The sequence below is a fragment of the Cucurbita pepo genome, chromosome 10, assembly GCF_057944985.1.
Source record: "Cucurbita pepo subsp. pepo isolate OVF chromosome 10, ASM5794498v1, whole genome shotgun sequence".
NCBI lineage: Eukaryota > Viridiplantae > Streptophyta > Magnoliopsida > Cucurbitales > Cucurbitaceae > Cucurbita > Cucurbita pepo.
The window spans coordinates 4,243,738-4,257,288 of record NC_141807.1 but is presented as its reverse complement, the minus strand read 5'-3'; the positions used below and the strand labels follow the sequence as shown (position 1 = coordinate 4,257,288).

Here is a 13,551-nt window from a genome sequence, read left to right as displayed (position 1 = left end):
GGGCCAGAAGGATGTCGAAAGAGATCGGCTCGGGCCAGAAGGATGTCGAAAGAGATCGGCTCGGGCCAGAAGGATGTCGAAAGAGATCGGCTCGGGCCAGAAGGATGTCGAAAGAGATCGGCTCGGGCCAGAAGGATGTCGAAAGAGATCGGCTCGGGCCAGAAGGATGTCGAAAGAGATCGGCTCGGGCCAGAAGGATGTCGAAAGAGATCGGCTCGGGCCAGAAGGATGTCGAAAGAGATCGGCTCGGGCCAGAAGGATGTCGAAAGAGATCGGCTCGGGCCAGAAGGATGTCGAAAGAGATCGGCTCGGGCCAGAAGGATGTCGAAAGAGTTCGGCTCGGGCCAGAAGGATGTCGAGGAATAGATTAGGCCCTGGTGTCGACTTGGGCTAGGCCTTGTTGCCTGTTTGGTTAGAATGTCGGGTCGGCTTTTGATAATGATAGGTTGGGCCTGGGTGTCGATATGGGCCAGAATGAGACTAGAGAGTTGTGTACCGTAGCCTTGTTGGATTAGAGATTCGGGCCTGCTTTGGAGAGGAATAGGTTGGTCTGTGGTGTCGGTTTGGGCCAGAAAGACACTAAAGAGTCGGGTCTTCTTTTGATAAGAACAGGTTGGGCCTTTCGATAAGAACAGATTGGGCCTTGGTGCTGCTTTGGGCCATTGACTAAGGAGTTGGGCCAAACTGTCGGATGTACACACAAGATGCCTCGGCTAAGCGGTTAGCAAGACTGTACTCGTTGACGTTTCGCTTAGGCATTTTGTGTTGCGTCGATCGGGGTTACTGCAAGAAGATATCAGATTGGACCATCAATCCTCAAGGTCATGCCTTGTGGCATGTTTTCATGGGTTTGAGTTCCTATTTTGCAAACACATTCTTAATGTGTTGTCGGGCGCAGCAAAAGAGGATGGGCCACTCAAGTTCTTCATTTAATGGGAATTTTTCCGAAAGTGAAGACCAGGCTCAAATTTTGACCTATGTTGACTGTTTAAATGGAGGTATAGAGAGACAAAATGCGACCTTTTTGGCATTGTTTCTTTTTCTTCTCACTTAGGAATGATTAGAAAGTTAACCCTTGATTTTCACTCCTCTATTGAGTTGAAAGTTGATATATACACTATAACTTGAAATAAACAATCAATTTTACATTGCATATTCTCTTTGATGAGCAATATAACAGCTAAAATACAAGACATCTATTCAGGCTATCCAACGAGATTATTAAGAAGGTTATCATCTATGAATAATCGCCAAGGAACGCTACATATGTAAGCTGGGGCGACAAGAATAAATCATTACATGATATTTTTAATTTATTTCACAATGTTACAACATCCGAACTTTCTGAAACAATGAGAATGAAGGCATCAGATTCTAGCCAACCACCCGCTGTTGCAAGATTTGCCCAAGCTTCAAGTATAGAGCTGCTTGTTCCTCGAGTGTGAGATTCACTAATATCTATAAATGCAGCAATACACCAAGTACATGGATTTTACAACTATTGGGTAAGAACTTAAATCACCGTAAAATGAAACAAAAAAAAGGGGCAAAAGATTACCTGGTCCAAGATTGTGTCAACGGATAGGTTCTGAGCCATAACAAAGGATTGATGATATATGTAGGCGAATACAGCCATCACCATCTACATAAAGTTTCAGGAAATTATGGCAGTGAACAAATTAGGAAAGTAACACTATCTGGTAAGCAACACAATATTATTCATACTTTGTAAACCTGCTAGAACCTCCCCCTAAATAGAGGACAAAGTCACGAAAACTACTTGTTCCCATCTTCAAAGGGGTAGGTTGTAATCAAAATACAATCAGACAGATCAATGGATGAGAAATTGGAAATTTTCAAACAAAAATGTAACGATTCTAATAATAGCCACCGCCCATCAAGGGTTTAACCTCTACAAGATTACTGCAGTTAGTTGGACAGTCTTTGAAAATAATTTCATCACGTTTTGGTACTTCTAACCCTCAAAGGTTCGGAGTAGAAATCATTTGAAACATAGTCGCAATTAGCTTTAAGAATCACTATCAAGTTCCATTTAGAGAACCTAACTGTAAAAGTCATCCAAATGATCCACCCAGTGTCTGAAATCTAATGTATGAATCTATGGTTTCTTCTCCAGATCTATTGTTGATCAAGAGTTTTGCATTAGTAAATTAATTAAAGGCACCAACGTCCAGAGTTCTTGGTGGCTCACCTGGCAATCCATTCTATCTGTAATTCCACCATGTCCAGGAATACTATCACCAAAATCCTGCATCAAACAGAGAAAATGATATGAGATAGCTCATCTCAAAGTTGAGACTTTCCAAAACAACACAGACGGTATTCGGAATGAACCTTCACTTTGAAAGCTCTTTTGAAACCACTTGCAAAGAAGCCTCCAAAAGGAGCAATTATTGATGCAAATAAACCAAGGCATAACGCATGTCCTTGAACTGGCAATATGCTTACCTTCTTCCATGGAAACTGAAAGAGAACATAGAAATGTGAGTTCCTCACTAATTTGGAACAACTTCATGAAGTGTAAGCTAAACAATATTGGAAAAAAAAAGAGGTGGAAAAATAGATGTACGGCAGATCAAAGGTGCCAAAAAGGCCATTCATGGCATCAAGAAACATATTTGTGAAAGATTCAATATATGTTATTAGTTATAGACAATTTTGTAGGGGCACAACAGATTCAATATATGTGAAAGATTTAGCTCGTATTTTCTCTCTTATGTAAATTAAAAGGGCGGTGGAGGACTAATTGATGCCAACAACTTGCGTAGAAAATCCTCAAAATAAAAAAGTAAAAACAACATAATGCCAAAAACTGAAAAGATATTTGATAGAGCCCAAATGTATGAAATATAAAAGATAACAAATTACAACACCCCAAGTAGAGGTACTTGAACCCTCCCCTCTTGAGATCATTCTCAAGTCCTAATTCACTCACCAAAATAATGTCCAACCTCCTTCCTTGCTCTCTTTACTTACCACCAAATACCCTAACAACTTCTTTATCTAATTACTAATGTACCATTAATAATATCCTTATCATTACCTGCCCCTCAAACACATTGTCCTCGAGGTGTGGTTAAATAAAACAAAAATCACAATTGGGTACATAGTACATCGGCAAACATATCTAAAAGATACGCATCACAGGGATACAATATTCTTTTAGTTGACTCTCTCTACACTACATATCATTTCTATCCCACTCAGGGTCCCTAGGCATTTCTCTCTTCTCCTTGTTCCTCTCTAAAGCGCAAATGGCTTCAAGGCGGCTCTCCCTTATTCATCATGTAGCTCAAATGGCTTACTCCTATCAAGTGAAGTTTTGACTGGCTCACAGCGTTACCTTCCCCCTTTATAAGAGGTTTAATATTATGGTCGAATAATAGACTTGCTGATTTTTCCAATAATTCTAAGTTCAATCAAATGTAAAAGTGAACTTCTCCAACCGAAAGTAAAATGCAAAGTGATCGGAGATCAGCAATACAACTCACTCAAAGTCAGGTCCAAGACATACATAGAATATAGATGCACGTATTGGAAATAATTTTACATTAAGGTTAGAAGAATGCCAGAATAAGAAGCGATAGAAGAGATATACTATTCATATTAAATAAGATTCAATTTATAGTCAACACTGACCCAATCAGGAGTCCATCCTGGTAAAGTGAAATATTCGGGCTTAAACAAAGGACCAGGATCACAGTGAAGCCAACCAGTTGATAAATCCTGAGATTATTGAACCATGTGACAGAAAAATTTCAAAATAAAAACAAGTCTCTTCAAAAGCAAGAAAGATGATTTTGCAAGACAATTACCGTTCTTGGACAAGTAAGCCACTGATAACGACCCATGACATTAGCAAGCTGCAAAAACGAATGAATAGGCCATGTTCATTAACTACAAATGTCGAACTACAAACAGAATGCTAACAAGTAATCAATACCAAAAGAAACCATCTATGACGGACTCACATACATAACCTAGTTTAGCAATTTTTACATGAAAAATACTAATCCGGTTAATGATCAGTGTCCACCTTCGTCAATACAATTAAATTAAAGCACTACTTGAGGCAAGTAATCCAAACGTGATAGTACTGGTGCTTCATAATTAATTTTGAAAACGAAAACTACGGAGCTCTATCATGACCAGTCGAGCAATATCAATAACAGGTTGAAGTAACAAACTCATCAAATTCAGTGACAAAAATGGAATGCAAGGAAAAAATTGCTCACACCAAAAGCAGATATGACAGTCATAATGGAGGCTCCTATAAATCCCTCCCAAGTTTTCTTTGGAGATAACTTGATCAATGGCGTTCTTCCAAAGAAGAAACCAAATATATAGGCATGTCGAGCAATATCAATAACAGGTTGAAGTAACAAACTCATCAAATTCAGTGACAAAAATGGAATGCAAGGAAAAAATTGCTCACACCAAAAGCAGATATGACAGTCATAATGGAGGCTCCTATAAATCCCTCCCAAGTTTTCTTTGGAGATAACTTGATCAATGGCGTTCTTCCAAAGAAGAAACCAAATATATAGGCAGCAATGTCATTGATAACAATAAGTGATGCTGGTAGGAGAAACCTGCAGAATAATACTCATTAAGGAAAAAGTGAAATTCCAGGGTAAACTGCAAACCACAGAAGATTTGATTTTCAATAACATAACATTTTCCCCTTTGAGAAGGTTGAATTACCAGATGATTCCTTCAAAAATATTGGCCACTGTGAAAGAGGACTGTGTAAAAACAACGATTAGAATCATATGCGTCCATGCATACTGGCCAAATTGATATTTGTACATCTTCTTCTTTAAAGTAAGAATGAACCACATAAAACCTGAGCCCAACCAAAAGCAGAGAAATAACGAGGGAAAAATGTTACAACGCTGTCATGAAATTTTAAATTTCCAGACAATTGAAAAAACTAATATAATAATGCAAAAGAAAATTTTGAAAGTGAATGAATAAATGGAAATTAAATAAAAAAAATCCATAGAATTTTCACACACAGAATTGCAGTTATAAACTGCACACCATGAAATGATGTTGATAGCACAGGTTAAAGTTTCAAGAAGATGAGATTTAAAACAGGAACACTATAAAAAAGGATCACAAACCTGCAATATATAAGGAATAACAAATAACCATATGGTACTTGATGAGACTGCTCACTAGCTGATATAAAAATTTATCTGAAGTGACAGTATTAACAAGCCGCTGACTTAAAATGCGACCATACACAAAAAGCATTGCTGTGAAGAAGAAGTACCTGCACTTGAGTTTTAATCAATTAGTAAATACAGAATGCAAGCTCCTAAAAAGAAGAAACGAGAAGGCATGCTGCTCATAATCAGAAAGTAACAGGTATTGTAGAGACTAGAGGATAGATCAAAGAAAATACAAACAAGCCTTGACATTACCAATTTAATAGTCGAAACCCTGGTAGACGAGTATCCTCACGAGCTTTCCTGAGTAGGTTGAACAGTTCCTTTGCCATGAAAACTTGAATAACCACAACCATGGCAGTAATATAGAGATGCCCACAATATATTATTAATGCAAAACCCCCAATCATCCAAATTGTTGAGTATGCACGGATCACCATCGATTTGTATTTACTCCGGTCATTAACTAGTAAATTTCTTTCATTTGGCTTGCTCTCCTCCGAAGTTACCTAAAAATCAATTGAAAAAAAATATATTAAAATTAATTATATATAAACCATCCAATATCCTGATGCATACTTCCTGCACCTACAGTAAAGGGAATATAGCTAAAAGTAATACCAATGAAGTATAAGCACAGTATTTGAGTTGACATAATTAGGCATTCCTGTTATTACTCCTACTAATAATTTGAGTGCCGTAATACATTTTAAATTGACTATTTGTTGTGGATATTTTCATGTGGAAAAAAGTTAATAGTGAATAAAAATGGTACGCATCAAACAGAGAGAAGGAGTGACACACATCACTTGGGCGCCTGCGATGCCGAGTCCGACCACCCGGAGCCGACGGACTATTGGTATTATTATCGTTTAGCATGGTCAGAAATGCAATTCACAGGATTCTAGAAATCATTAGCTGCACAAGAACTATTCCCTGAAACATCAATTCAAAACAATACCGTAAGTTCGAAGCTCAAAGTAATGATTTCAACGTACATAAACGCGTATAACACACAAAATGTACATAGCAATTCGATGCATAAAAACATGCTAGCATTATCACAAACAGGTTCCGGAAAACCAGCTCGAAAGCTAGACATCCGAAAAGCTCGAATTCAAAAACGAATAAAGCAAAACCGAATACTCGATGTCATTTCCAAAAACAAACAGAAACTACCAAACACTCCTGTAAACAAGTAGTTAAAACTCTAAAGATTAAGAATACTTCAAAGCTTTCTACCAGTTCACTTCTAACTACTGGAGGTAAGTCCAATACGATTAAGATTAGTACCTGTAACATCGAAGAGGAAAGAAAATCCTGAAAATTAAGCGAACTCTCCACAGAAAATTCCGAACCAAAGCAAAAACTAGTGCAAAAAAATCAAATAGAGAGAGCGTTGAGAGAGAAACCTGGTCTGGTTTTGCTCAATATGAGAACCATAGGAAGGAAAACTAAAGATTGGCAGAAGAAAAAAGGAACTGAATAAGAATAATTTGAGGATGAGAAACGAACGCAAATCGATTTCTTGTCTAGAGACGGTTTGGAATTCGAATCAATTTCCTTTTCTTTTTCTTAATTATTTTTTCTTATATATATATATATATCTCTTCGAGTTGGGATGGCACATATTCGTCGCATAGTGGCCGTTGGATCTTTTCTCATCTTTACACGTGGCCTGCTTCCCTTCCCCCACGTTGGCTTCTGTTTCTTTGTCCTTTGGCGGCCCCCTGCTTGTTGTAAGTTCTTACCAAATTTTAGTTTTATAGTTTTAAATATTAATTCTTTTTAATTTCAACGCTGAAAAGAGATTTAAAAATAATTCATTTTCAGTCATTTTCAACCATTTGTCAAATATAAAACTCAAATCAAGGGATCAAACGTCACTGTCAAAATTGTCAAGACAATACATTATCTGAAAGTACCGTCAAATTCTAAACCAGTATAATGCTTCTGTTTTGTATTAACCAATCTTTTTTTACCGCCAAATTGAGCGTGTTATTCCATGGGATTTTTTTACCTTTATTTACATAAACTTACATCAACCACAGTAAAAATTGAAGTAAATGTACGAGCTACGCCGTGGACGCCAAATTGTCAACTATTAAAATAATGAACTTAAAAGAAGAATTTTTTTATTAATTTTATTGGCCATTGTATCCCGCGTTCTATAAATAGAGTTGCAGTCCTCACTCTGTTCCGTCTCTTTTTGTTTTCTCTGTCTCGCGCTAAAATCACTGATATCAGGGACATGGCACTGAAGTCTTTCATTGAAGTTCAACCGGATTCTCACTTCTCCATTCAGAATCTCCCCTACGGAGTATTCAAGACTGCACCTGATTCGGTTCAGCGACCTTGTGTGGCTATTGGTGAGTACCTGTTGAACCTCGCTGAGATCGCCGCCGCAGGCCTTTTCGACGGTTCTCTCCTCAAGGACTCTGATTGTTTTGATCAGGTATGTTAAAGGTGAACGGCTTAATAGCGATCTTTAATGTGCGTTATTTACCCCCGCTGGTTTGTCGTTCTTGAGGATGTAAATTTGATAAAAGACATCGGGATCATGACTACAATCTGTAGTTGTATTTTTTCTTGAAATGCGGATTGATGGAAATTCATCGATCAACTAAGTAATAAGTCTACGGTAGAGGTCGATGCGTAATTGTGTATGTTAAATTACTCGTGTCGTAAATGTGTATGTTCAAGTATTTGTTGAAATGCCGGTTGATGGAATTTTTTACTACGTCATTCTTTCCTATTCTCTTTTTGTTTCCCCTGGAAAAATTAGCAATCAAGAGGCCTGATCTTTTTAAATTTCGGCGTAGCCTAATCTAAACAAGTTTCTGTCTCTGGGACGGCCTGCTTGGAAGGAAGCTCGTGCGACGCTTCAAAAACTGTTATCATGTATGCTTACTATAACTTTTATAATCAAGTTCTTGAGTCAATATGAGTGCAAATTTCCCAAGAAAATTAAAATTCTATTGGTAGGATGAAGAATAAAAATTCAAGGTTTTATTATTTGCATGCTCATTGTTTCTTCCCTGGTAGATAAGTTTCACGTGCATTAACATTCTTATCAAATCAATGGAAAGAACTGGTTTTATTTTGGTGCAGCTACTGAACCAGCCTTGCGTGACAATGAAGCTTTAAGGTCGAGGTCACTTATTCAACTGGTATTGCTATGCAAAAGTCAGAATGTTCAACTTCCTTCCACATCTCTTATCATCTAATGTCAATAAGATGTCTACGTTTTCAGAGAAAAGTTGCAATGGTTGTTCCTGTGGCCATTCAGGACTACACGGACTTCTTTTCGTCTATGCATCTTCCAGACAATTCCAGAGCTGCATCTTGTGGATCTCCAAACAAAATTCTTCCCAATCGGTTTGTGGATACAAAATGTGTAGCAATTAAACCCTTCGAAGTCTCTTTTCTTTTTAAGTTCTGAAAGTTGAAAACCCTAAGTTCTATATATAGGTTCCACCTTCCAATTGCATATCATGGACGTGCATCATCTATTGTCATCTCAGGGACAGACATTGTTCGACCTCGGTACGGTTTTTTTTTTCTTTTCTTTTTCCTTCTGAGTTTTCCTTCTTTTGATCGGTAGTTTTTTAGTATCAGAGTAAAGAAAATGTAAAATGAGATGGAACGAAATGAAGGTGCTTAGCTATATGCCAATCTTTTGCCAACCATTCTCTGAAAACTTGACTGGCGATTTCAATATGATGGCATTGGATGTCATCCATTTCAATTTTAATAGGCTTATTTATCTTACTGTCATGATTTGTTCTTGCACATTTCCTTTATACGTTTAACGGGCACTCGTACACTCTTGGTTATTGCTGTTTTAATTCTATGCTCCCATTCTTTCTAGCAAATGGGTTCATTCTTGAAGTAGCTGGCTATTATCTTAGGATTTTTCTCATGTATTTACCTTCTTCAGAGGCCAGAGCTCTCCAATCGTAAACTCTCCACCACACTTTGGTCCTTCCGCCAAGATGGACTTTGAGCTGGAAATGGTGAGAATCCTGAACTCAGATGCGCATGCAGATTTTTAACAAAATTTTGGTTGTGTTATAGGTCATGTTATGTTGTTCTATTTCTTTATGGGTACAATTTTGACATCTGACACTAAATGTTACAGGCTGCTGTTGTTGGTACTGGAAATGAGTTGGGAAAGCCTGTAGATATAAATAAAGCAGAAGATCATATTTTTGGCCTGGTGCTGATGAATGATTGGAGTGGTAAGAATGCTGTGCTAATGTTAAAATTTCTGCTTGCATGCTTGGTCAATGTCGGATACTTCGTCTTTTCACAGCCAGAGACATTCAGGGATGGGAATCTGTTCCTCTAGGGCCCTTTCTTGGGAAGAGTTTCGGTAAGTACAAACATTTTACTTTTTTCTTCTCGTCTTTTGTTCTAGGAGCTTGAGGTAGAACTTATACCATTGCATTTACTGGCTAGAGATTGTAGTTTGCGTAACCTTTGTTAGAACTCTTAACTCGCTATCTCTCTGTTAATGTTTTTAGGGACCTTACCCCTGTTTTCCTACATGATGTTTGTTTTAGGTACTACAATATCCCCATGGATTGTTACACTAGAAGCCTTAGAGCCTTTCAAATGTGATTCTCCAATACAGGTACAACCAGACCATATCATCCCTTTTCTTTTTCTTTTCGTTTTTTTACTTTTCTAAAAAAAAAATAGTAACGCCATTGTTGCCCCTGTTGTATGTTATGTGAAAACGCTCGAACAAGTTAAATGATTTGTGCCTTTTGTTGTAGGACCCACCTCCATTGCCATATCTAGCCGAAAAGACATCCCAGAACTATGACATCTCAATGGAGGTACTTAATTTAGCTTATATAAATCCATTATACAGCATTGTAGCTCATGTTTTTTTTTTTTTTTCTTTCTTCCTTTTACTACATTATTGCTTAGTACATCTTTTTATAAAATCCAGTATTTTGTTTTTCTCCCTTGCCATTTTATTTGTCTCATGCAAAATTTATCAGGCTCTTAGCAACAGAGTGTAGTTTCTTGCTTGACATAGTGATGAATATATCTGCCTATTGCCAGGTTCTACTTCGGCCAGTTGGCCAACAAGATACACAAGTGCTAACAAGAACTAATTCTAAGCATTTGTAAGGAGGCACTACAACTCTTTCCATGTTATATTTAAATCCTATGTGATGGCCATTCCTTTCCCTCCTTCCTAAACCGTGGATCAGTAATCTTTCATATGCTAAAAACCAGGTGCCAGTGCCAGTCGCCTTTAACATGTTTCATGTCCAGCAGTTCATTAACTCTTTTCACATTGTAATTATCATGGATTTTTACTTTCTCAGTTGTCCACTTTCCATTAAGCAAGTTTTCTGTGGTGCTTCTCTATCTTTCCTCGATTTACTCCCTCCTCTCGCAATGTGTAGGTATTGGACGCTGCCTCAACTGTTTGCACACCATACTATCAATGGCTGCAACTTGCAGCCAGGTGATCTCCTGGGGACTGGCATCCTAAGTGGACCTGTATGACTTCTACTCAAAGATTCGTTTTGCAGTTTTGTGCAATTCCATGAGGGTGTGTGTGTATGTGTGTTTTCCCCTTAAATAAAATGGTCTCAAAATTTTGAAGTCGTGTTCCTCGCTTTGATTTGGACACAGGAACAAGAATCTTTTTCCTGCTTGCTGGAGTTAACATGGAGTGGACAAAAGCCAATGGTGTTATCACATGGGATATCTCGTATGTTTCTAGAAGATGGAGATGAAATCATTATTACCGGTCAATCCAAGGTTTTTCGTTTTTTCATCATATTTGTCTTCTTACCATATTGAAATGTTAGTATATTCAATTTGAGAAATTGAAATGTTCAATTTTATTGCAGGGAAATGGATACACTGTTGGGTTCGGGACATGCGCCGGAATGATTGTTCCTTCGCCTCCTTAAGAAGCCGGATATGCTTTGCTCTTGTAATAAAATCCGTATAAGCTGTAAGCAACTGGAAAACAACCTGATGTTGTTCATCGTTAAATAAATGTGCACTTGATTGATCATGCAAACCTTTCCGTTCTTAATTGCCTTTGAGAAAAAGAGAAGAGAAAAGGGTTGAGGCCATCAGTCTCATTGCACGTACATGAAAGAATGAAGAGACAAAAGAAACAGAGTACATGAAATATTTGGACACTGAAACCAAATTTATGCGGTTCAAAAGAGACATTGATCAAATGCTGCAAAACCAATCATTAAGAGAGAGAATCAATCCCGTTGCTTTTAAGATGATTGCCAATCTTTCTTGATATCAAATGTGTACTTGATTTCCAGGTAGCACTTGTTGTCATCATCAACAAACTGCAAGCAAGCCCACACAAACAAACAAACTTCTCATCCATTTAAGGACTAAAGCAGCCATTTTTTGAGACTAAAACACCAAGTTGAATTACCTTGGTTTTGGCCGAATATGATCCTCGAGCAAAAATGCCAGATGGGGTTGTATCTTCTGGGATTTCGTGTGTGTAAGGTTCTTCCTGAGGACTGAATGTTCCCAGCATTTCTTTTGAGCTATCGACTGTTTTGTAGAGAATTTAAACACCAAAAGTGGCTTGAGTCTTTGATGAGAGAGATACTAAAGAGTTGAGAAAGAAGATATCTATCTAATTTACCTTTGACACCAGTTTTCCAGACTGTGTTGGCGTATTTGAGACCTGCAACAATGTTATTGCTAACTTTGAAGGTGAAGATCAAGCTGTAACGGCTGCCTTCTTTCAATGTAAACCATGGCCCTTTTGGATTCCCACTCTCAGGAACTTGTAGAACAATGTCTGCCCTTCCTGGGCTTCTAATCGCTAGGCTAAGAATCTTCACCTCTGGTTCCAAAGTTTCTGTTTTTTTTTTAGCATTAGTTTACGATATGATGGTTGACTGTATGACTGAAAGCTAATAAGAAAAGGTTTACAGAATTACCTCCAACAGCTGAAATATCCACACTCCCTAGAAGCTGTTCCTTCCACCTCCTCAGGCTTTCGTCATCCTAAGAGAAACCATTTTGGAAGCATTAGAAATTGGGCATGAATAGAATTGATTCGACCCAAAAAAGGAGAATGAAAAAAATGGAACCTTATCTTTCTCAAATTGTTGTTTCAGCGTACACTGAGGACCCAACTCAATCTTCCTTCCTTCTTCATCTTCATCATCCTCTGCTGCTGCTGCTGCTGCTGCTGCTGCACAAATAAAACCCTCACTCCTTTTTCTACTTTCATCCCAACCTTCATATTCTTCAACTCCAACTATTTTCTTTGTCTCAGGACAACCATTTCCGTCTTCATTGTTGTCAAGACCCATTTCGCTTCAATGCCCGGAGAAGTCAAAAGACCATCCACTATATGGTTTGAGGACAAAGAAGAAGGAAAAAAAAACGACCCAATTGGTAGACAAAAGAAGGTAAGAAAATGAAATGGAGAAACCCACACAAGGATAAGCCTGGGAAATTAGAAAGAAAAAGAAAGGGATGAATGAAACGTGAAGAGAAATGGTCGTCTGGTGATGCTAAAAATAACAAATGCGAGTATGGGGAGATCGTGCAGGTCACTTACGGGTCACAGGGGATTCCAGGGTGTTTCTTTTTTAAAAGAAACCAAATTCAGCTCATCGAAGAAGAAGAAGAAGAAGAAGAAGATGATGATGATGATGATGAAATGAGTGGAACAATTTGACCTCGTCTTCCGGAGAAGATTCCTTCAAATCATTGGTTTTCATTGGAAATACAATCTTCATGTTCTTATATCTTCTGCTGTTCTTTCTGAAATTTACGAGTTGTTGACTCTTTAGTTATCTTAACTCCTAAAACCTTGAAACCGATAACTCATTCCGGGCTTAGCTGGTTCTTCACCTTTTTTTTTTTTCTTTTGAGAAATTCTTAGTGTGAAATTTCAATTTCATCCATTTGAACAAGTGGTGGAACATAAACCGTACCTTTAATAAATTTTGCAATTAATTGGGTAGTTCCTAAGTTTTAGTAACATTCTAGATCTTCAACTTTGATTTTGTTGTCAGTGTAAGTAAATTCCACATCGATGGTGAGGGAAATGAAACATTTCTTGTAGAAACCTCTTCCTAATAGTAACGGGCTAAAACAGACAATATCGACTAGTGGTGAGCTTGGACTGTTACAAATGCTATTAGAGTCAGACATCGAGCGATTTGTCGACGAGGATGCTAGTCCCCAAGGGAGTAGATGGTGAGATCTCACATCAGTTCAAGAGAGGAACGAATCATTCTTATTTGTTGAAACAGATAGAAACAAGTTGGAAGATTCACAATTAATCATTTTCCTACTGGTTGAATTGCACCAGAATCATGGCTGT

The 13,551-nt window shown here is 37.9% G+C and overlaps 3 protein-coding genes across 7 annotated transcripts; 1 reads left to right on the top strand and 2 right to left on the bottom strand.

Moving 5' to 3' along the window:
• Positions 1–1,124: 1,124 nt before the first annotated feature.
• On the bottom strand, positions 1,125–6,766 carry LOC111804014 (phosphatidate cytidylyltransferase 2). Its single transcript, XM_087127754.1, has 12 exons — positions 6,608–6,766; positions 6,000–6,131; positions 5,451–5,704; positions 5,148–5,299; positions 4,726–4,867; positions 4,457–4,613; positions 3,837–3,884; positions 3,661–3,747; positions 2,356–2,484; positions 2,213–2,269; positions 1,559–1,642; positions 1,125–1,458 (listed from the first exon to the last, which is right to left on the bottom strand). The coding sequence occupies exons 2-12, from the start codon at positions 6,072–6,074 to the stop codon at positions 1,375–1,377; spliced, it is 1,269 nt and encodes a 422-aa protein (XP_086983880.1). The 5' UTR covers positions 6,075–6,131; positions 6,608–6,766; the 3' UTR covers positions 1,125–1,374.
• Positions 6,767–7,397: 631 nt separating this feature from the next.
• Positions 7,398–11,649, top strand: LOC111803301 (fumarylacetoacetase). Of its 2 annotated transcripts, XM_087127929.1 has the most exons (15): positions 7,403–7,650; positions 8,018–8,096; positions 8,307–8,365; positions 8,449–8,573; positions 8,667–8,741; positions 9,136–9,211; positions 9,337–9,436; positions 9,511–9,570; positions 9,761–9,831; positions 9,977–10,039; positions 10,272–10,336; positions 10,622–10,718; positions 10,854–10,982; positions 11,075–11,181; positions 11,513–11,649. In XM_087127929.1, exons 1-14 carry the CDS (start codon positions 7,447–7,449, stop codon positions 11,135–11,137), a joined length of 1,266 nt encoding a protein of 421 aa, XP_086984055.1. In that variant the 5' UTR covers positions 7,403–7,446; the 3' UTR covers positions 11,138–11,181; positions 11,513–11,649. The 2 variants fall into 2 exon arrangements, with proteins under 2 accessions (XP_023543406.2, XP_086984055.1); XM_023687638.2 differs by lacking the exon at positions 11,513–11,649 and having other exon boundaries at positions 7,398–7,650; positions 11,075–11,213.
• LOC111803302 (rho GDP-dissociation inhibitor 1) lies at positions 11,340–13,175 on the bottom strand. 4 transcript variants are annotated; one of them, XM_087127931.1, is made up of 6 exons: positions 13,160–13,175; positions 12,305–12,964; positions 12,152–12,218; positions 11,851–12,069; positions 11,632–11,756; positions 11,340–11,539 (listed from the first exon to the last, which is right to left on the bottom strand). In XM_087127931.1, exons 2-6 carry the CDS (start codon positions 12,527–12,529, stop codon positions 11,462–11,464), a joined length of 714 nt encoding a protein of 237 aa, XP_086984057.1. In that variant the 5' UTR covers positions 12,530–12,964; positions 13,160–13,175; the 3' UTR covers positions 11,340–11,461. The 4 variants fall into 4 exon arrangements, with proteins under 4 accessions (XP_086984057.1, XP_086984058.1, XP_023543409.2 ...); XM_087127932.1 differs by lacking the exon at positions 13,160–13,175 and having other exon boundaries at positions 12,305–12,566; positions 12,781–13,106; XM_023687641.2 differs by lacking the exon at positions 13,160–13,175 and having other exon boundaries at positions 12,305–12,667; positions 12,781–13,104.
• Positions 13,176–13,551: the final 376 nt, after the last annotated feature.

Coding starts and splice junctions, on each gene's coding strand:
- LOC111803302 (XM_087127931.1), bottom strand. CDS start 12,529: ATGGGTCTTGACAACAATGAAGACGGAAATGGTTGTCCTGAGACAAAG. Junction 12,219..12,304: donor AACAATTTGAGAAAGATAAG/GTTCCATTTTTT, acceptor GGTTTCTCTTAG/GATGACGAAAGCCTGAGGAG. Junction 11,540..11,631: donor CATATTCGGCCAAAACCAAG/GTAATTCAACTT, acceptor GCTTGCTTGCAG/TTTGTTGATGATGACAACAA.
- LOC111803301 (XM_087127929.1), top strand. CDS start 7,447: ATGGCACTGAAGTCTTTCATTGAAGTTCAACCGGATTCTCACTTCTCC. Junction 9,437..9,510: donor GCTGATGAATGATTGGAGTG/GTAAGAATGCTG, acceptor GTCTTTTCACAG/CCAGAGACATTCAGGGATGG. Junction 10,983..11,074: donor TTATTACCGGTCAATCCAAG/GTTTTTCGTTTT, acceptor ATTTTATTGCAG/GGAAATGGATACACTGTTGG.
- LOC111804014 (XM_087127754.1), bottom strand. CDS start 6,074: ATGCTAAACGATAATAATACCAATAGTCCGTCGGCTCCGGGTGGTCGG. Junction 2,270..2,355: donor AAAGAGCTTTCAAAGTGAAG/GTTCATTCCGAA, acceptor TGTTTGATGCAG/GATTTTGGTGATAGTATTCC. Junction 1,643..2,212: donor CAGATAGAATGGATTGCCAG/GTGAGCCACCAA, acceptor AACTTTATGTAG/ATGGTGATGGCTGTATTCGC.